The sequence below is a fragment of the Notechis scutatus genome, chromosome 3 (assembly GCF_049901735.1).
Source record: "Notechis scutatus isolate UNSWTSFEM ecotype Mainland chromosome 3, rNotScu1.2, whole genome shotgun sequence".
Classification (NCBI taxonomy): Eukaryota; Metazoa; Chordata; class Lepidosauria; order Squamata; family Elapidae; genus Notechis; species Notechis scutatus.
Genome location: NC_142011.1, coordinates 26,343,316 through 26,365,080, shown reverse-complemented (window position 1 = coordinate 26,365,080; position 21,765 = coordinate 26,343,316). Strand labels below are relative to the sequence as shown.

At 38.3% G+C, this 21,765-nt stretch overlaps 2 protein-coding genes across 3 annotated transcripts in view; one reads left to right on the top strand and one right to left on the bottom strand.

The window, feature by feature from the left end:
- RBPJL (recombination signal binding protein for immunoglobulin kappa J region like) overlaps positions 1-18,862 on the bottom strand; it is a 37,365-nt gene extending 18,503 nt beyond the window's left edge. The window contains exons 1-3 of the mRNA XM_087959037.1: positions 18,672-18,862; positions 12,903-13,028; positions 2,793-2,863 (exon numbers count right to left, since the gene is read on the bottom strand). Coding sequence (XP_087815163.1) covers positions 2,793-2,863; positions 12,903-13,028; positions 18,672-18,862 — 388 coding nt within the window. The remainder of the gene's footprint in view (positions 1-2,792; positions 2,864-12,902; positions 13,029-18,671) is intronic.
- MATN4 (matrilin 4) overlaps positions 18,499-21,765 on the top strand; it is a 44,639-nt gene continuing 41,372 nt past the window's right edge. The window contains exon 1 of one of the 2 annotated variants that reach the window (XM_026665034.2): positions 18,499-18,873. The gene's annotated coding sequence lies outside the window, so the exon portion shown is untranslated. The remainder of the gene's footprint in view (positions 18,874-21,765) is intronic. The other variant, XM_087959356.1, reaches the window with a different exon arrangement.

Genomic DNA, 21,765 nt, shown 5'->3' with positions numbered 1-21,765 from the left:
TGAGGAAGAGGTGTTCAATTCTAACATAGATGGATTCTTTTACCCCTCTTTCAAACCAATGGTCCCTTCTATCCAAAATGTGGACTGTAGTCAGATGCTCCTAAGGATGAACAATTGTCTTTGATTTGCCACATATCTATTTCTTAATTTTATTCATTTAAGTCATATCTTAGTTGCATACTGTATGTAGATTTTCAAGAGAGCATACAATATAAAATGCACGATACAGCTATATGCACAATTTCTTTCAAACACATTTTTATCTGATTTCTGAATCAGATTTTAAAGATATTTTCTTTAAAAAACTGTATAAAAATTATATACCTAACTATATATGGAATACTATAATATTCCAATATACACATTATTTTTTTGCAAAATATCTCCTATTATGTATGCAACTATCTTTAATATATTAAGAGTTTTTTTCCTTCTGCATTTTGTATATTCTTTTTTAAGCGTGTACTATATTTGTGCAAAAGATAAAATATAAAAAAGAAGAAAAAAGGTTACGAAGAAAAAATAGTGAAGGGGACGGTGCAAAGGAACAAGGAAAGAAGAAAAGAAATGTAAAAAAAATAATTTCCAACTTTATTTGAAACAAATATAAAATATATTAACCTTTTGATATAAAATTTAATATTATGCAGCATTTAAATAATGAAAAATAATTCTAATTGTCAAATCCCAAAATTAATATAACATTTATTTTGCTTTCTAGCAAAAAGTCCAAAAGTGGTTTCCATCTAGAAACATAGCTAGACAAAATCTTTCTCTATTTTGTATTTGTATGCATTATATTTTTATTTCTTGTTTTTGCTTTATTTTAGAAATGTGTTATAGAATTCAAAATACTATGGAAAATTGTATTCTGTGAATTCATTTTGAAACTTCATATTAAGTCAGTTTCTATTTAAATGTGAATCAAAGAAGCACTATTCCATCACTAGCTGTTTATCATGTAATTTTAGCCCATCCCTGGGAATTAATCATGCATGTTAACAGCATGAGCTTTGCATGTTTATGCAAGTCAAACCAATATATCTTCCCCCATCAAGTAGATTTGCAAGATCCCTTTTCTTATAAAGGAATTAAGTGCAAAGGGAAAGTGTCATGCATGCATTTTCTTGAGCTTCTGTTGATGAAAGAAGACAAGAAATAGCATTGCTGTTAAAGTTTTTGAAATTCTCCACCGAGTACAGTCTCCTGTTTTCCACATGAGCTAAACTTAAAGAACAACTGGATGTTTACCAACGGCATAAAATCCCATTCCATAGCAAACTGACTCTGAATGGGACATTCTGTATATGAGCATGTAGTTCTTATTCGTTCACTCCCTTCCACATGCTTGTTGATATGCTTAGGAAATTCTAAAAGTAATTTATTTGTTTTTCTAGTTAAACTATTACATCATCCCTGCCCAATTCAAATGGGGGTGTGGAATCAGCGTGGCCTGGCAATGCAATCAGATCAGTTTTCTAAAGCTGAGTTTGGCAGATGCCAGGGAAAATAACCTTCTTTTGCCCTCTTGTTGTGCCAGTAGATCATGAGTCTAAAGTCTCTGTGGTCTGGATACAATTCCTGTAATGGCAGGCCAAGCTATAACCCAATTGCTGCAAGCTTTGTGGCATTTTTTTTCTTTCAGGCTACCAGTTAGGCTGAAAAAGGAATGCTTCATACCCAGTGCAATTAACAGATGACAAGTGAACGAGGAAACTGAAGCCAAAGTAACCCCTTTCCTAAAGGAAAACAAGAGTTTTCCTAAAGGAAAATTCTTGTTTTCCTTTGGAGCTGTTTGGCTAAAATTGTTCAGAGAAAGAGGAACAGCCTTAAATTAAGCAAGAGTGACTTCATGGCTGTACATGAAAAACAAAGTTGCATGGTGTGGGAGTATATTGATGAGTGAATGGGGAACCCAATGCCAGTAACAATGATGTTGATAAATGTTACATACTTCAAATCCATGATCTACTGCAGCTTTAAGAACTTTTCAAGTTTTGCCTTGTTTACTATTTTGTAGTGGGCTTTTTATCCAGCAGTTAAGAGTTACATTTGAAGGCAGAGGTACGCCAAATCAAGTAGCAGGTGCATGCTCAATCTTTTGTGGTGATGACCAATGGGAAGTGAGCATCAACTGGCTGCTAAAGGCTGAAGATCTACCACTGCCACATTTTGCAACAACTCAGTTCCTATCTACCCTCTGTTAGAAAAACAAGAAATAAAAGTATGTATGAAAATACAAAATACAGGGGAAAGCCCCTTAAATATATTAATCTGTGATCTTATTTCCTTCTTAGTTTTTTGTTATCTCTTTTGAATGGTGTGTAAATATGGTTTATCTCTATGTGTCTATTAATGGCTGATTTCTTTGAATGCCAAGAATCAAACATGCTTGAATGGAAGAAAAAAAAAGATGCTCACAGTTTCCTAGTTGAAACTATGGTTGAGTTTGTCCACATGTTATGAGTTATCGTTGCGTCTTTTTATTGCTAGTTGATGTTCATGGATGCACTCTGCTAGTCTTAGATAGGTACATATATTTTCTTCTATTGAAACAATAATATATATTCAACTCTATTAGGATATTACAGATAGACTTGGCATTCAAGATTATCAGTCTCATCTAGGTGCAGCCAGTAATTTTTATGGTGGTTATCTGAATTTTGCAGTCTAGTTACTGTAGGCCAAATAATTTTTTAAAAATCCCAATATAGAAGGTTTCCACAAACAGTTTTCAAACTTCTATAATTCCAATTCTTGGGAAATGAAGAGTGAACTAAAATGGATTATACCTTTAATTTCTTCCTTCTTTTGTTTCCAGCCGGGTCCACTGAGATACACACATGGGGGTGGGCAGAAAAATCTGATAAGAAAAAAAAAGTTGTGTAATAAACAGTTAAACTAGGAAAGTTTCTTTGAATTTTTATTTTTTGTTGAGAAATAGATTTCAAAATATTTATTATTTTAGAAATGACATGAATAAGGATTGCAGGAGAGCAGTACATAGGAAATCACACCATAGTTTAGCATGATGTATAAATTCAGAGTTATGATGTGGCAAAGAAAGAGGTTATCATTTGTCTTCCTGATAATTTTATATGGAGCTCTAAAGGTGCCCCTTGATTTCACTAAAATTTATTTATTTATTTATTTGATTTGTCAATCACTTACAAGATAATAGGTATAAGTATAAACATGAGTAAGAATACAGGAAATAGGTACAAATAAATGGGGACAATAGGACAGGGACGGTAGGCACGATGGTGCACTTATGGACGCCCCTTACAGACTTCTTAGGAATGGGGTGAGGTCAATTATGGTTAGTTTGAAGTTAAAGGAGTGGGGGTTAGAGGATGTAACAACAGAGTCAGGTAGTGCATTCCATGCATTGACCACTCTGTTGCTGAAGTCGTACCTTCTGCAATCAAGTTTGAAGTTGTTTACATTGAGTTTGTATCTGTTGTGTGCTCTTGTATTGTTGTGGTTGAAGCTGAAGTAATCATTGACTGGTAGGACATTGTAGCAGATAATTTTGTGTGCTACACTTAAGTCTAACCGTAGGTGGCATAGTTCAAGGTTGTCCAAGCCCCAAATCTCAAGCCTGGTGATATAGGGCAGGGATCCCCAACCTTTTCGACGCCGCGGCCCGGTTCCGACATCAGCTGGGCGCCGCGGCCCGGTACCGGCGTCAACTGGGCGCCGCCATCTTTTATGACGAAAAGGCGCTTCCGGTGACGTCATCGGAGCGCTGTTCGTCATAAAAGATGGCGGCGCAGCTTCTGGTGAGCTTTTTCGGTAGAAATGGCTTTCTACCCGGAAAAGCTCACCGAGCGCTGGCGCCGCCATCTTTTATGACGAAACAGCGCTCCGGTGAGCTTTCTACCCGGAAAAGCTCACCAGAAGCGCTTTTTTACCAAAAAAAAGATGGCGGCGCCCAGCAACCAGCGGCCCGGTAAGGGTTGTTCCGCGGCCCGGTACCGGTCCGCGGCCCGGCGGTTGGGGACCCCTGATATAGGGTATTCTGTTACAAGCAGAGGAGTGTAGTACTCTTCTCATGAAATACTTCTGGACTTGCTCAATTGTATCAGAGGTGGTATTCAACTAGTTTGCACCTACTTGGGCGAACCGGTAGCAGTTATTTGGCATGGGCCGCCGAACCGGTAGCAATCCCTGGCTGGCCACGCCCCCAACCCGGTCACTCACTTGTGATTGCTCTCTTAGCTTTCCGTTCCCCACGTCCTCTTTCTCCCCGGGAAAAGGAAGAAAGGCATGGACGCTGCAATGATCGCTTTCCCCTTGTGAGTTAAAGTGTCGGGAGTGAGAAGGAGTGCAGTCTGACAGAGGGGGTGGGGGAATCCACTCAAGCCTTGGAGAAATTTAAAGGAGCTGCTTCCAAAATGCTTGTCTGTTAAGTTCTCTCTCTCTCTCTCTCTCTCTCTCTCTCTCTCTCTCTCTGTGTGTGTGTGTGTGTGTGTGTGTGTGTTTGTGTGTATGAGAGAGAGAGAGAAAGAAAGAAACAAAGAAAAACAAAGAAAGAAAGAAAGAAAGAAAGAAAGAAAGAAAGAAAGAAAGAAAGAAAGAAAGAAAGAAAAAGGAAGGTAGAGAAAGAAAGAAAAAAATAGGACGAGAGAGAGAGAGAGATAAAACTCTGTGCTATTATTTTTAATTGTTCCATTATTTATCATGTGTTAATATTTTACACTGTCCCTACACCTAGAGTGATTTTTCTGCCTTCCTTTTGCCCAGGGCTACCACATATTTTTCAGGGTTTACACGCATTCAATGTCAATAGTCCAGAGCATAAAATACACATGTGTTTAACAAGAGTTGAAAGGGACCTTGGAGGTCTTCTAGTCCAACCCCCAGCTCAGGCAAGAAAACTGAGGATGCCAAACTCTGAGTAGAAATCCTGGGAAAGGTGTCAGAATAATAATTAGAAGGGACCTTGGGGTGAACCCTATACCATTTCAGAGAATTGGCTGTCCAGCCTTTTCTTCAAAATTTCCAGTGATTGAGCACCCAGAACTTCTGGAGACAGGCAGTTCCACTGGTTCTCACTGTCAAAAAGTTTCTCCTTAGTTTTAGGTTGCTTCTCTCTGTTCAGTTTCCATCCATTGCTTCTTGTTTGCATTCTGCTTCTTTGGAAAATACATTGCCCCCCTTTCTTTGTGGCAGCCCCTTAAAAACCTGTTGCCTATCACACTCTTGAGTAAAGCATGTGAGCCATTTCCTCCTTTCAGTGGTCCATGAAAGTACATCTATAGTATGCAGATAATAAAGTCAAAAAAGGTGAACAACATTTTTACAGAACTATAGATAAGTTGAGGCTGGGTGACAAGGAATGGCTGGGAGTGACATTGAGTTGGCCACGCCCACCCAGTCACATGACCACCAAGCCATGCCCACCCAGTCACATGACCACAAGCCATGCCTACCAAATAAGCCACCCCCACAGAACCAGTAGTAAAAAAATTTGAATTCCACCACTGAATTGTATTATTGTCTGATATGCAGTGCGGATTCCAGACTGATGAGCTGTATTCGAGTATTGATTGGGCAAAAATTTTGTATGCTCTAGTTAGCAGTTCGATATTGCCGGAGAAGCTTTGTAAGCTTCATAAGATTAGATTTACAACTTTTAATGCCTTTTTGGCAATGCTGTTACAGTGAGCTCTGGCACTTAGGTCATTTGATATGAGAACTCCAAGTTCCTTGACAGAGTGAGGATCATCAACGAGGTCATATCCGCCTAGTTTGTATTTGGTGTACTGATTTTTTTTACCAATGTGTAGGACAGAGCATTTGTTGGTCGAGATTTGGAGTTGCCAGATGTTTGACCATTCAGACACATAATGAAGGTTACTTTGAAGGATAGTAACATTGTCAGTGGTATCCTAAGGGTCTGAAAAAATATTTAGTAAGAATTGGAAAGTTCAGTCTGTTGAAAGAAGGCACCTTATTAAGCTTCAATTGATGTTTTTAATTGGTTTGGAAAAGAGATTTACTCATACTATTAGTGCTTTTCACCTTATGGATTAAAACAGATAAAGGATCTCTCATCATTTATGTAACAAAATTATATATCCTTGAGACTAGATTCATATGGATTATGCTTAATTTTTGTATTCTTAACTTTTGTGACTACCTCAAATAGTTCATTTTTCAAAGACTAAAGTATTGTAACTACAGCTGGATCTATGACATGGGTACCTATGTTTAGCAGTAACATGTTTTACTCAAACTAATTTTGGGGATTTGCACAACATAGAAAGTAGTGAACTAAAAATAGAGCTGGGTTCACTCAAAACACCAGGTTAAAATGTAGCTGGCTAGTTCAATGTGTATTCAATAGTAATAATCTCCCTCAGAAATGTTGTAAATTAGAGTGAAATATGTCTAGATTTCTTTTTCATTTTTGGTTCTAAATTTCATTTTTGGTTCTAAATTTCCTTCATGACTTTAACAGAATAGCAGAGTTGGAAGGGATCTTGGAGGTCTTCTAGTTTAATCCATGGCTCAGGCAGAAAACCCTATACCAGGAGTGTCAAACTCAAGGCCTGGGGGCTGGATCCGGCCCATGGGATACTTAGATCTGGTCCATGGGGCTGCCCTAGAAACAGCAAAGGATTGGCCTGTGGTGCCTCTGCCAATGAAAATGTAGCTAGGGAGGGCCCTGTGCAGTCCTCCTGAACTCAGTTTTCACTGGCAGAAGGTTGCAGGAGGCCATTGCAGCCGAAAACAGAGTCCAGGAGCCACAGGCGCCCCCGACATGAATGACGATAAGTTAGCCACACCCACCCCGGCCCTTCAAGGTCAAACACAATCCTGATGTGGCCCTCAATGAAATCGAGTTTGACACCCTTGCCCTATACCATTTCAGAAAAATGGTTATCCGATCTCTTCTTAAAAACCTCCAGTGTTGAAGCTTCTGAAGGTAAGCCATTCCATTTATTAATAGTTCTAACTGTCAGGAAATTTCTCCTGTAGTTCTAGGTTGCTTCTCTCCTTGATTAGTTTCCATCCATTGCTTTTTGTGCTGCCTTTAGGTGCTTTGGAGAATAGCCTTCTAGTGCAATCCTACTATATCTGCTGGGGTGGGAAGAGGACTAGGTTGAGAGACTGGCTGAATTCACAAAGCACTAACTCAAAAATAAATGGTGCCATATACAAACCCTGTCAATGACTGGTCCTAAGTTACCTATTAAACTATATAATTCAATATAGACTTGTTCAAAGCCATGTCTAACCCTAAGCCTATGTCAGACAAGCTTTCAGATTAACCCTACATATACCCTGGAGATCTGTAGAGACATAGAAACAATACAAAATGAATAAATGCAAATGTTTTAAAAGTGTTTGGATTGCATAGATTGCAATTACATTTGTAATTAAAACCAGTGACACTAAAAAAATAATTCAAACCCATAAATTTTGCTCCTTCTTTGATCATAAATTATGTCCATAAATTCTTGTGTTTCTTTAAGCACAATTACTTTATGTTGTGTAACATAAAGTTATTTATGTTTTCTTTCCTTTTTTGTTTCCAGTGTCAGACATCTGTATAAAGGAGACATGACTATCAACTCATTAGCCCTGTTCTATGGAAGATGGTAATATTTATACAGGGGTAAAACTTTCATTTTATATCTAAGTGGATATAAGTCTTATTCCTGTGATTTTTTTTTCTGGCCTGGAATATGGACTCCTCAACAGATCAAGAACAGAGATGACATTCCCAGGCAAAACCTTAAACCAGCACATACCACAGATTGAAATATTTGAAAACATGCTTTCTTGAGCAGTATTTGAGTTTTCAAACTCACAGGAATAGCTGAGATTCATACCACATTGGTACTGCATAAAACATCAGTAACAATAATAATGATAATTAATGATAATGAAAAAACCATAATGAGTAGTTTCATATTCCTGTACATCAGTAGTATCCTTGAGGTTATTAATTATAGAGTATTTTAGAGCCCGTACTATTTCACACTATTCCATACTATTTCAAGCTTTACTTAACAAGGTCGATGTCAGCTTTGGAAGCCATATTTCATGCTGCCACATAGCCTGAGAAAGTGGGAGCGGGGTGATTTCAATTAAGTAGCTCTAAGTAGACAAAATAAAATTCTTTTGTTAGTTCAAGGTCATTTAATATGGCACAGGATGAAATAAGGATCTTACTTTTGGACAGATCGTGATTGGGCCATGTGATGTGATGATGACCTAGCGGGGTGGATTTGTTTGGGAAATTGTGGAAAGCCTGAAAATTTTTAGATTCAGGATTCCATAGATGTGCCAGGTGCTATTCTAATAAAGGTACTTTTGAGATATGTTTGTCTTGGAGTTACTGATTGGAACGGAGGTTTGCTGGAAGCTGACAGTTGAAGGTAAATCTTAATTTCTTTCATGGGAAAAAGCTGAAACAAATCAATTTTCAGTGTTATTGTCACAATAGAGTGGGCCAGACAACTTTCAAATCATGCCAATTTGTTGAAATAGATGACAGCATGAAATGATTTAAGGATCTGGCTTGCTTGCAAAGGGAAAAATGTGATATTGATTCAAACCCTACTGCCTGTGGGCCACCATAATCTACACTCCTTTTTGGAACATCCTGGAGCTTTTGCAGAGAAAAGGAGGTGAGCAGGTTGAAAGAAATTGAATGTCAAGCTATCTCTGGTGTGGAAGCTATTCTTTTCCACATTTCCCTTCACACATGATGACTCAGGAAACAGGGCAACCTGACCAGATCAATAATGATAAACTTCTTAAAGTGGATGAGGAAAAAAGTCACTGTCAGTGTATTCAGGCCATAGTCACCTCTGACCCAAACTGTCTCCCAAAGCAAGGGAAATTACAGTTTAGATGAAGATAATTGACAAACCTCCCACTAGGACATTAGAGTGATCTAGAGCGTGTGGATAATTCATTCACATCATTAAAGAAGTATTTGCAAGAGTGAGAACAGGCATCTTGCCAGTTTGGAACAGCCACCAGCAGCTCCCTAACGAATCATTTAGGAATGAGTAGCAGTTGCAAAATGTTTTGTTTCCATTAGAAAATTAGGAAGCAATCCAGAAGCATCTATGATAATGCAGAACCCTTGAGAAAGATTTCCATTTTCTAGTGATGGGACATCTGCCAACTAGATGAGGAGAACATGCATGTGAGTGTACAACTTCAAGCTTTCTACTTGGCTGTCAATGCACAGCCCTAATTTCATCAGGGGTGAAATAAAAATAATCTTTGTCTTGCCATGGCACAATTGCCTCTGTCTGGAAGCTTTTTCCTTTCCTCAGTTGAATGGGAAGCATGGGTCTTTTGTTGTTGCTTTTATAAAAAAATCAGAAAGTACCACTCTAAAAAAGGAAGTGCCAAATTCTCATACATGAACAGAAGCAGTGATAACTGTCAATGAGATTTGAAACTATTTGTTCTCTTCAGGGCCAAAGTATGGGAGATTCTGGATTGGATCAGCATTACATAACCAATACATGTCAAACAGGAAAATACAGTATTACTGTTATTGCATCTCAGCTAATGGTGGAATTCATTTTTTCCCTTGTTCCCTTGTAAGTTTCCAGGAAATTAAAAGAAAGAAAAGACTAGTTATAAGAAAAGTCCAATTAAAGAAGAAATCCATGAAGAGCAAATAGAACCAGATCAAGAAGAAATAATTGATCAAGAAGAGATAGATAGTCAAGAACAGGAAATAGAGGTAAGTCCACCTGTAAGTCCTGTAATACCTAGACGCACAACACGTATAACCAGACCACCTGAAAGATATCAGGCAAGTATTGTTTGCCAAGTAAATAAAGTTCCTACTAGCATAGATGAACTTAAGATGTATCCTGCTAAGGATCAGGTGAATCGGCAAAAGGCAATGGAAAAAGAGTTAAATTCATTAAAGGAAATGAAGGTTTATGAAGAAACCAAATTACCTCCAGGAGAAAAATCCATTGGGTGCAAATGGATATTCAAAGTAAAGACTGGAAATAATGGGAAAGTAACTTATAAGGCTAGATTAGTAGCACAAGGATTTAATCAAAATGTATTTGATTATGATGAGGTATTTGCACCAAATCTTAAGGCTACAACTTTAAGAGCAGCTCTAGTATGGGCAGCTAAGAATAATTATATTGTTAACCATTTAGACGTAGAAACTACATATCTACATGCACCATTGCAGCATACAATATATTTGAAAAAACCAGTTGGTATAAATGATAATAAAGTAAATAGCAATGATTGTTGGAAACTCAAGAAGAGTTTATATGGATTAAAACAATCTGGCTATGAATGGAACCAATATATTGTGAAAGAATTAAACAATATAGGGTTTAAATCTGGTTTAGCAGATCCATGTATGTTTAAAAGAGAATATAATGGAACGGTGTCATTATTGTTATTATTTACAGATGATATTGCTTTGATTACTAAGACCAATAATGAAGCTACTGAGATTATTTCATTATTAGCCAAAAGGATAAAATTAAAGCATTTAGGTGAAATTAAAAAGTATCTAGGATTGACAATTAATAAAACCACAAAAGGATTTAAGATATCACAAGAGGATAAAATTTGCCAATTAATTAAATTGTATAAAATGGAACTTTGTAAGCCTGCAAAGACTCCAATGAGTCAGGAAATTTGCAAAATGGATGCTCAAAGTCCCAAATTTGATAAGACCATATATCAATCTTTGATTGGTAGCTTATCATATATAAGCAATTGGTCAAGGCCAGATATAGCTTATAGTGTGAATCAGCTGGCACGATATAATAATGATCCACATCAATGTCATTGGCAAGCATTAAAGAGAATTTTAAGATATCTTAAAGGAACAATGCACCATGCATTGTATCTAGAGCCAAAAGGTGATTTGATTCTTAGTGCCTATGCAGATGCAAGTTTTGCAACTGACATAAACACTAGAAAATCAACATCTGGGATGGCTATATTATTTGGTAAGACACTAATAGGGTGGAGGTCAATCAGACAACAGCATATTAGCTTGTCAACGATGGAAGCAGAATTTTCATGTCTGTCATTACTATGCACTGACTTAATTCTGTACAAACAGTTATTATTAGACATGGGTATAACTGTTAAAGATTCTATTATTGTGTACGAGGACAACCAGGCAGCTATACAATTAGCTACTAATATTGCTGTAAAGACTAGATCAAAGCATACTGATTTAAGATACTTAAATGTAAGAGAATCTGTGAAAAATGGTCTAATTAAACTTGAGTACTGCATGACAGAAGAAAATATTGCAGACCAGTTTACAAAAGCTCAAGGTGTTGTAAAATTTAAAGAGAGTTGTGACAATTATGATTTGAAAGTGTAAATGGATATATTATTGTAATATTTATTATTATTACCCAAAAGGGGAGAATATTAGGGATAACATTGTTTTACCCTAACTGTTTTGGGTAAAGATAATAAAATGATGAATCATGGTTTGTCAGATAAAGTGTATGTGACTTTAAGCTAGAGGAATGTAATTAAGGGTGCAGCTGTAAAAGTACTATATAAGCAGCAAGGCACTCTCTGGCTCTTACTGGCTGGCTTATTGAAGACTGCATTCTTGCTGGATCGGGGAGGAGAAGAAGTGTTGGATTACTTTGAAGATATTTCTCAACGGAGAGAAGATAAGTTTTGGAAAGATTTATTATATGTGTACTGACACTGGCTATTCGACACGGACTTTGCAATTAGAGTATCCTCGACAAGACTTGACTGAATTTGGTATTTGACTAATGGACTGTTTATAATGACTATGCTATAATTCTTAAATGGAATAAATTATAATTTTTGATAGCACAAGCATATCTGTATTTTTACTGTGTGTTAACTAGAAAACTTATCTCACACATTTACCTGTCTTCCTATCTGACTTCGCTGCACGTTCTGTTTAGTTTGTTTTCCTTAACACCCGTTGGGGAATCCAGGCTTAACAATATGTTTTACAAAATTAAGCATTGCTATTAAACTTTAAACTGAGAATGCATGTTATGGACTTTGGTCAACACAGTGCAGTAAAAATAACTGACTGAAATGATAAGCTAAACTGAATCAATATTGAGAATCTATTCTAATTGGAATATCCTATGATATTAGAGTAGAATAGAATAACAGAGTTGGAAGGGACCTTGGAGATCTTCTAGTCCAACCCTTTGCTTAGGCAGGAAACCCTACACCACTTCAGACAAATGGTTATCCAACATCTTTTTTAAAACTTCCAGTGTTGGAGCATTTACAACCTCTGGAGGCAAGTTGTTCCAGTGATTAATTGTTCTAACTGTCAGGAAATTTCTCCTTAGTTCTAAGTTGCTTCTCTCCTTGATTAGTTTCCACCCATTGCTTCTTGTCCTACCCTCAGGTGCTTTGGAGAATAGCTTGACTCCCTCTTCTTTGGGGCAGCCCCTGAGATATTGGAACACTGCTATCATGTCACCCCTAGTCCTTCTTTTCATCAAACTAGACATACCCAGATCCATCAACCGTTCTTTATATGTTTTAACCTCATCTTTCTTGCTCTTCTCTGCACTATTAAAATATTGAAAAACCCAAATTATGAATAAGGTTCTCATCTATGTATAGTCCAAGTATGTTCCAGTTAGAATTGTCCCTGCTCCCAAATTGTAAAGCAATGACTCTCAGCATCTATCATTATTTGTGAAGCTTTTGGAAATTGAATTTTAGCATCTTCCAGAGGTAGGTGGGTAAACTAGGCATTTATAGAAATCAATATAGACTATCAAGAGATCCACAGTGCGCTTCACATAGTGTGCACTCATGTGCAAAGAAGTACACATATGCTATCTAAATTACTGCAGAAATTTCCAGTGAAATCTACTTTAAACAAGGAAGTTCAAATTGTTTCCTACCTTTTTTCATTCCCATATGATTTCTGAGCAACTTTTGCATGTAGTATCAGCACTGTCTGATCAGAGGGGAGCTGAAGATATCTATGCACAGCATCTTGGAGAGGGTCAATTTGCTCTGGATTGGACCTTTATGGAAGATAATCAACAGTACATATTTTGTATTTAGGAAGAATAGAGAAAAGTACTAAGAAAGTGAAAAAGAAATAAAGAAAAGTAAATGTAGTTATAATCTTTTTTTAATCAAACAAGTAATCTTTACGAACTAATCTGTTGATGTGGGTATTTCAGAGTCTTTCCATCTTGGGAAAGGTAGTCCTCAAATAATATAGGTAGTCCTCAACTTAGACCAAGGAGCAGTGCGGTGACTCAGTGGCTAAGATGGTGGGCTTGTTGGCTGGGAAGACAGCAGCCCAGGTTCAAGACCTGAGTGCCATGTGACGGGATGAGCTCCCAATCTTTGCCTTAGGTCCTGCCAATCTAGCAGTTTGAAAGCATGCAAATGCAAATAGATAAATAGGTTCCACTTTGGTGGGAAGGTAACAGCGCTCCCTGATGTCATGCTAGCCATATGACCCTGGAAATGTCTTCAGATAGTTCTGGCTCAATGGCATTGAAACAAAGTTGAGCACCCCCCTCCCTATAGTTGGCAATGACTAGTGGAGTAAAATCCACAGGGACTCCCAACTTAGAACCAATCATTGAGCAATGGAAATTCTGGTCCCAATTGTGGTTATAAGTTGAGGACTATCTGAAGTCTTGCAGCACTAATCATATATAAACATATTTTTTCATGGTTTAAACTTCTTTGTATCATTGTATGTATTTGAATCCTAAAATGTCTGGCTTTTTTATAAGTTCACAGACACTATAACATGTCCCTTTATGATGTCCATATTTGCAACATAAATTTGAAGTACCTTTATACATTCTAGACAATTTTTCTAGAGTTCCTTCTAGGGAGGAAGTGTTACATTATATACTTAAAATTATGCACACTTACTCAGAAACTCAACTGAATCAATTTGAGGATAAAGCAACAGGCATCTGCATTAATGTAAGTAGATGAACAAATACAAGTAATTTCATTATTAGTATCTATTATCACCTGCCCAACCAAGAAAAAAGTGCAGTATGCTTTTCAAGATCAAATTGCAGATCTTTCAGAGAGGCACAAAATAGTAATTGAGAACTTCAACTATCTAACATCTGTTGGGAAGCAAATAATAGCTTTATTGGTTATGCTTCTAATGCGTTTGAATAAACCCTCTCATTCTTCTCTCTTTATTCTGTACTATCGCTATTAATGTTTCTAATAATAAAGGAGAAAAACTATTTCTCTCTAGACATTCGTTAGTATGCATAAAAATCTAGGAAGATGTAAATAAATGTTCAATTATACCAACTCAAAACTTGATGAACATGTTTTATCATTGATATTTCCAGATGACCAGTCTTCAATACCACTTGCTTCTGCACAAGCATGAACACAGAAAATCAAGACAAAGAGTGAGCAATTCTTGTGTGCCAAGAACATTTTATGCAATTAAACATATCAGGACAGAAAGCAATGGAATGTGATCAGAGTTGCTGCATAGACAAGTCGAGTGCATTCAAGATGAGATACAAGGATAATGTGTTCCAAGATGCTTGCTTATACGTTTAGGAATCATGTGTATTTTGCAAATTTGAGTCTCAGCCTCTTCATGCCTCTTCATGCATGGTTTGTCCTGTTTATTGTTAGTTCAGTAACTGAAAATTAAAAACAACCAAAAGTATCACACCAATGAATCTGGATTGTTAGGAACTTTAGAGATAGCACAACTGAACCTTAATAATAGTTATTGTAAAAGCCCATCATAATGGAGAGTTGAATCATGTAGGCTAGGAGAAGATAATCTTTAGGAGTCACTTTTGACAATACAAAAAGTATATTCTCATAAAATAATATTCTTATAAAAAGTGTATTCTTATACTGTAGAAGAAGCCTCAGCGTTTGCACAATATTTAGGGCAGTGGGCATGGTCATATGTCATGCATTTATCAGATAGTAAACTGCTGCAATCACTCCCCATACACCTATTTCAGCCATTTTTTCTACCAGCATTTGCCATCTCCACCAACATAGCAATAGCACTAGCACTTAGACTTATATACTGCTTTACAGTGCTTTACAGTCCTCTCTGAGCGATTTACAGAGTCAGCATATTGCCCCCAACAAATTGGGTCCTCATTTTACCCAACTCAAAAGGATGGAAGGATGAGTCAACCTTGAGCCTAGTGAGAGTTGAACTGCCAAATTGCAGGCAGCCAGCAGTCAGCAGAAGTAGCCTGCAGTATTGCATTCTAACCATTGAACCACCTTGGCTCAAGATGTTTCCTGCGTTCTTTCATGCCTTTCCTGTCTTCCACCTCTATTGTTGATACCAATTTCTCTTCAGGCTTCCAACCAGGCACTGCAGAGGAGACCAGAGTTCCACAATTTTATCTGGGAAAGAAGGCATGATCGCAGTACCACAATTTTAGCAGTAGTATAGTAGAAGAAAATAGGGCATAATTGTGCAATTATGAAATGATGTCTAGAACTGCAACTTCTAGAAGCAGCATTGTTTTCAGAATGTGGCTCAACCACTCTTACTTGTTTCAGCATCCTGAAAACAATTAGGGATGTCACTATGATTTAGGTATTTTTTAATTTATTTAACTTTACAGCTGGCCATCTCAGTCAATGACTCTGGACAGCTTACAATTCAATTTATTGGTTATGTGCTACTTTCCCTATATTTGTTTATTTCAGCCCTCCTGCCTTTCACTCCCTCCCAAGAGACAAGGTGTTCAACACCTAGTCAGTTTCAATCATTACACTTTTATGCAAGGGCGAATCATGGCTAGGCCTGCCTTTCTTCCCAGGGCTGAGAGAGCAAAGTTTTGCCACAAGCAAAACTACATCTGAGGTTTCCCTGCTCCTAGTCCAGGGAAGACTAGATCAAATTAGCTTTCTAATGTTAGTGGATAAGGTAAGGGAATCTTGAAATCCTGTCAAGTCTGTATGTCAGCTTATAACTCGCAAAATAAAGATGGAGTTACTCTTAATCTTCTTCCTCTCTCTCCTGGACTAAGGAATCTTTTCTGGTATGCTCCTGCTTCCTCCTGTGTTTTCTGGGTCTGCTAAACATTCCATTACACATCTTCCTAAAGATATTAAAGTCCACTTGAAAATAATCACTTGAATGAATCTGTCAACTCTGAAGCAAACCTGACTGGGGCCATTTTGGAGGCTTCAGGGTTGCCACAACGTGAAGAGGGACAGAGAGCGGGGACATAGTTAGATGGGGGTTTGTAGTCAAAACAAAATAGTTTCCTGTGGGAACCAAGGACATTCCAACAGGTGACTGAGGAGAGGAGGAGTGCAACAAGCAACAGGCCAGCACCTCGACTGGACAATGTGACTGATTGTTTGGGGAAAGGGGGAACTTTCAATTTTTAATTAGGTGAAAACCACGGGAACTTTCAGAGTCGGTTTTCATCAGTTTGTGCCAATATGATACATCCAATAAAAATTTTCTTTGAGGAACTTGCCTGCCTCAGAGTTTTGCTTTCTATGGAGTTATTACTTGGAACCCTGGCAGAATTGTGGAGTTGGAAGGGATCACAGGAATGATCTGGTCCCTTCTACAATCTGATGGAAAACCAATTAAATCATCTATGAGAGGCAGTATCTAGCCTCTTTTTTAAAAAACCTTCAGAAAGGATGGTACTTCATAGGTAGACTGGTCCATTGGTGTACACATCTTATGTCAGAAAGGTTTTCCTTAGATTTAAACAAATTTGAGGTAGCGAAAACTGTTTCTGGTCCAACTTTGTGTGGCCAGAGAAATTAGTTCTCAACCTTTTTCTTTGTAGCTTCCTTCTATATACCCGAACATGACTAATGTCTCCATCAGCATCATGAAGGTATATAAAACTTAGGATTCCATCTTCACTGGTTAGGTAGAAATGCTAAACTCAGGCTGAGAATGATGGAAAGGATATGATTTGCAAGCATTAAGAGTTGGTGAATTTTTTTTCTTGTGCCAGAAAGAGAAAAAAAATATCCCTGGCAGCAACGGAAATATGAGTCAGAGATCTAATTTCTCTAGCATTGATGCTACCAGGGATCTGGATTTTTACATTAACATTTTTAAACATTTTTATTGTGACAACAAGGTAATTAAAAGCAGTATACTGAATGCAATTCATATAGAATAGAATTCTTTATTGGCCAAGTGTGATTGGACACACAAGGAATTTGTCTTGGTGCAAATGTTCTTAGTGTACATAAAAGAAAAGATACATCTGTCAAAAGTCAAGAATCATAAGTTACAACACTTAATAATAGTCATAGGGTACAATAAGCAATCAAATCATATTAGGAAGCAGTCAATATAAATTGTAAGGATACAAACAACAAAGTTACAGTCATACAATCACAAGTGGGAGGGAATGGGTGATAAGGAGTGATGAGAAGATTAATAGTAATAGCAATGCAGACTTTGTAAATAGTTGGACAGTGCTGAGGGAATTATTTGTTTAGCAGAGTGATGGGTTTGGAGAAAAACTGTCCTTGTGTCTAGTTGTGGTGTGCAGTGCTCCATAGCGGTCGTTTTGAGGAAAGGAGTTGAAACAATTTATGTCCAGGATGTGAGGGGGTCTGTAAATATTGCATAATTCCCAATTTTTGATAAGAGTTTACTTATCTCTGACTGCCTTTTAATCAGACTATGATGTGACACTCACAATTAGCCCAGTTACAGAAGTCTTGGAAAACAGGGCTTTACATTTCCTCCAACTGCCTCATTGCATGACCCGCAACACCAACTAAATCATATTGCCCGCATTTTAACAAATGTATTGCTCTTGCACTTTAAAATAAAAATACTGGTGTAAAGTTTTTCTTTAGAACTGTCTCTTAAGCAAAATCTATGAATGGTTGCACTACTATATGCCTGTGAAGATTCTCATTCATCCAGGTCATGGTTGTCCCCAAAGGTGCTTTTTCAAAAAGCAACTGGACTTTGTTTTTCCTTGAAGACCTTTCCCTTCTCTTTCAGTTCTGACAGAACTGAGGAAGCCTCTTGGATGAGAAGTGAAACGTCTTCAAGGAAAAGCAAAGTCCGTTGCCTTCTGAAAAAAAGCACCTTTGGGGTTGCGCTACTATAGTATTCCTGTGTTTGGCTTGCTGTAAAACTTGATGTGCATAGAAGAAGCGGAGAGAAGACTTACTCCGCATTAGTCCGTTCAGGAGACGATGCACCGGATTTTCATGTGCATTAAAGTTAGACTTCACTTATCTTCCAGGTATTAGCGATTGTGCAAGAACGCACAGACATTGCTAGAAATACTACTATTAGGACTTCCTATCCTTGACCTTGTCTCAAAGGCGCCTAGTTAAGCCCACCACCAGCACCCCTCCGGAGGCAGGGTCCAAGGAGATCTTCGGGGCAGAGGGGGTTGATGCCTGGCAGTGTGTGTGGGGGAGACCCCGCGCACGGCGCCACCCATCCTGCCCGCGGAGGTGGGTGGCTGGGTGGGGCCGAAGCAGAGCAGCCCCGCTCCCCGCAGAGACAGCCCCGCTCTTTAGCCCCGCAGAGGAAGGGGTCAGCCTTCCTCCCCCGCACCCTCCCCGCCTCTCCTTTCCAGCGGCTCGGTTAAAGACAGCGCTCTCCTCTCGGGCTCCTTTCAGTCCGAGCGGCGGCTGCAACGCGATCGCTCCGCTCCTCCCGCCCGCTTTACCTGGACCAAGGCGGCGGGGAAGTTGTCCTCCCAACCTCCGCTGTTCTCGCGGGTTCTCCCGCCGCGCCTTCCTGACGGCCCAGGTGAGTGAGGGGTTCCGGGGACAGTCGGACACCTGCAAGACGAAAGCACGAAGCTGAGCTCGGCCCCCGGGGCAAGTTTGCGCCGGCAGGATCGCGATTGATCTCCATCACCTCCAAAGGTGAGTCCCGGAGGAACCGCTTGGCTATGTGCAAAGTGCAACAACGCCCAAGGATGATTCTCTTGGTCGCGGCTTTGAGAGAGCCTGGAAAAGCTAAGAAGGGGCACAAGTTGCGTGGGGCTGCAAAGATCTAATTGGGCTTCCCCCCTCAGTCACAAACCACCCCCAAATCTGACTTCTGAGGCTCGCTTGCCCTCAGGTACCGTAGGCCTGTAGAGAATAAGACATTTGCAGCATTTAACTTTTAACGAAAGCCCTTTGGGAAAAGATTGCAGAAGATTTGAAAAGAAACAGCGGGACTAAGGGTTCTCCAAGTAGCCAAGGCCAGGAGGCAGCTTTGAACCTATTAGTTTCTTACCTTTCCACCGACAGTTTGTTAAGCAGTTGTGCAATTTCTTTTTGTGGTACTTGGTTAAATGTGTGGAGGCAATTTTTGCATCGGTTTCATTGTCCCACAGGTGCTTTTTCAGGAGGCAACTGGATTCTCTTGTTTTTTTCTTTGAAGACTTCTTCAGCTCTGACTGGATGGTTTATCCTTACCCTTATCCTGATTTATCCTTCCATTCTCCACCATCCAATCAGAGCCGAAGAAGCTTTTTGGATGAGAAGCAAAAGGTCTTCAAAGAAAATGCAAGAAAGTCCAGTTGCCTCCTGAAAAAGCACCTGTGGGTCAACCATGAAATGGATGACTGAAAATCTCCATGGACTGTCGGCTTGATTCTGACTAGGGAGCATATATAAAATGTTTCTTTTCTACTGTAGAGCATAATGCAGTATGTATGACCAATCATTTATATTTTTACAAAAGAAATAAATATTTTTGTAAAAAAAGTGAGCTCTTTTTCTCTCTCACTTGATTTATTATTCTCTGTCCTTTTAACATCTCTACTATCCTCCCAGTTAAAGGCCTTAAGATCCCATAGGGAACAGTCCTGTTCCCACCAGCTGTTCACTGAGGTTTGTCAGCCCAAAGCCTAGGGAGGCAAATTAGGCAGCTCATTTGTGAGGAGGGAAGATATTCTAAACCAGATTATTGCTCCATCTCTTGTCTGGCCGAGTGTTGATTCTTCAACATTTCAAACAGGAGGCTTCCCCAGCCCTGTGTGGTAATGATGGGGATTGAAGCTGGAAAGTATGAAGCCAGGTAACTCCAGGCAAGAAGAATCTCCAATGACATCAAGGGAGACTCGGGTAGAATTGCAGCGAACTTGTTGCAGATTTCATTTGAGGCACATCTGTAGGTCAAAGCCAGCAAGGGGCTGAAGCATATCACTGGCCAGAGGTACCAAGAATGCAACATGCATGCCCTGAGATATTAGATATTTAATTCTCAAATGCAGATGCTTGGTTCAGATTCAGCACATACAGTGATTCTCTTATATTTATTGCTTTCACAATATGTCCAAGCAACAGTCAAATATATTATTGATAAATATACTATTGACAAATGACCTAAGTAAAATGGTTATAGACACCCACACATTATAGAAGCATATCTTTCCCAATATGGTACTCTAGATATATTGGAATATGCTGTTCTTTATTCCTGCTTATCTTGCTGATTAGGGATATTGGATATAATAGACAAACCCACTTGTAGGTATTACCCTGGGAAAGACTGATATAAACTTTGTCCTAAGTGGGGAAAAAACCATCATATTGTATATATTGCATGAAAAAGAAGACCATATCCTTGGCCCTCATAGACTTTCCAAAACAGAACACTTTTTCTCGTTGCTTAGCACAGACCTACCCATTTATTAAGTAGTTCATAGCCTATGATCCATACTATTGAAATTCTATGGTTTCCAACCAGTTTTATCTTAAGAGATGATGATTGGCCACATTGTGAGCTTTGTGGCTTATTAAGAATTGGAATCTGGATCTAATCAGTCCTCTTCCACCATTCACTTGCTACTCATCAAGCTATCTTAAAAGTTGTAAAGATGAGTTGCCACCAGAGAAGAAAGAAATCAGGTGTATGAATTTAAGACAAACAATTGATTTTTTTTCCCTTTCTTTCTTAATCATTAATTCAGAACAACAATAATTTAATGAACTGGATTTTTTCTAGATGGAGAAAAGATCGAATGATAATTTCAGATATTTTTTCTCCTTTCTCACCTTTTGTAATTTTTGAGTTCCTACCATCCATATATTACTGATACAGAATTTCATGCGAACTTAAAAAATAATTTCTACATTTTTCTTAACACCCTAAATCCATTTGTGGCAGGAACAAAGAATGTTGGGAATATCATAAGACTTATTGTTATGAAATCAGAACATTTCCTATTACACCTGTAATAAACTTGAATTTATAGAGATGCAACCGTTGTGACACATTATCTGCTGTTTTTAATATTGGAGACTGGATTTGCTCATTCGTTGCTGCTCTGGAATGTAAAATGCTTTTTACATCTGTCTCTGTGGCTGTACTTGTTTCTTTTACTTCAATTAAGATGCTTCACTGCAGTGCTCTTAAGCATGACAAGGTCTAAACAGGCGTTTCAAGGTTTATTCTTTACATTTATTGAATGTATACTTTCAAAATGCATACCATAATTGCTGGTGCATGCAGTAATGTTTGCATAAATAACCAATGGCTTTCAGCATGTTCTCTAAGTTTTTATGCATGCAGAATCACTTAAGGAACTATAAGTATCAGGTTAGAGTTTGTTATAGTTATAGTTCCTTAACTGAATCAAATCAGTTCTTTGTTCTTCCACATAGCCCTGGGAGATAAAACAAAATTAATGAACATATTATATTTCCTACGTAATGTCTATATCCCTTGTGCAAGACATGGCAGAGGAACTGAATAAGCTCTGAAAAGACACTTGCTTAGCCAAAGATTTGGCTAATTCCAATAATTCCAATCCATTAATTTAT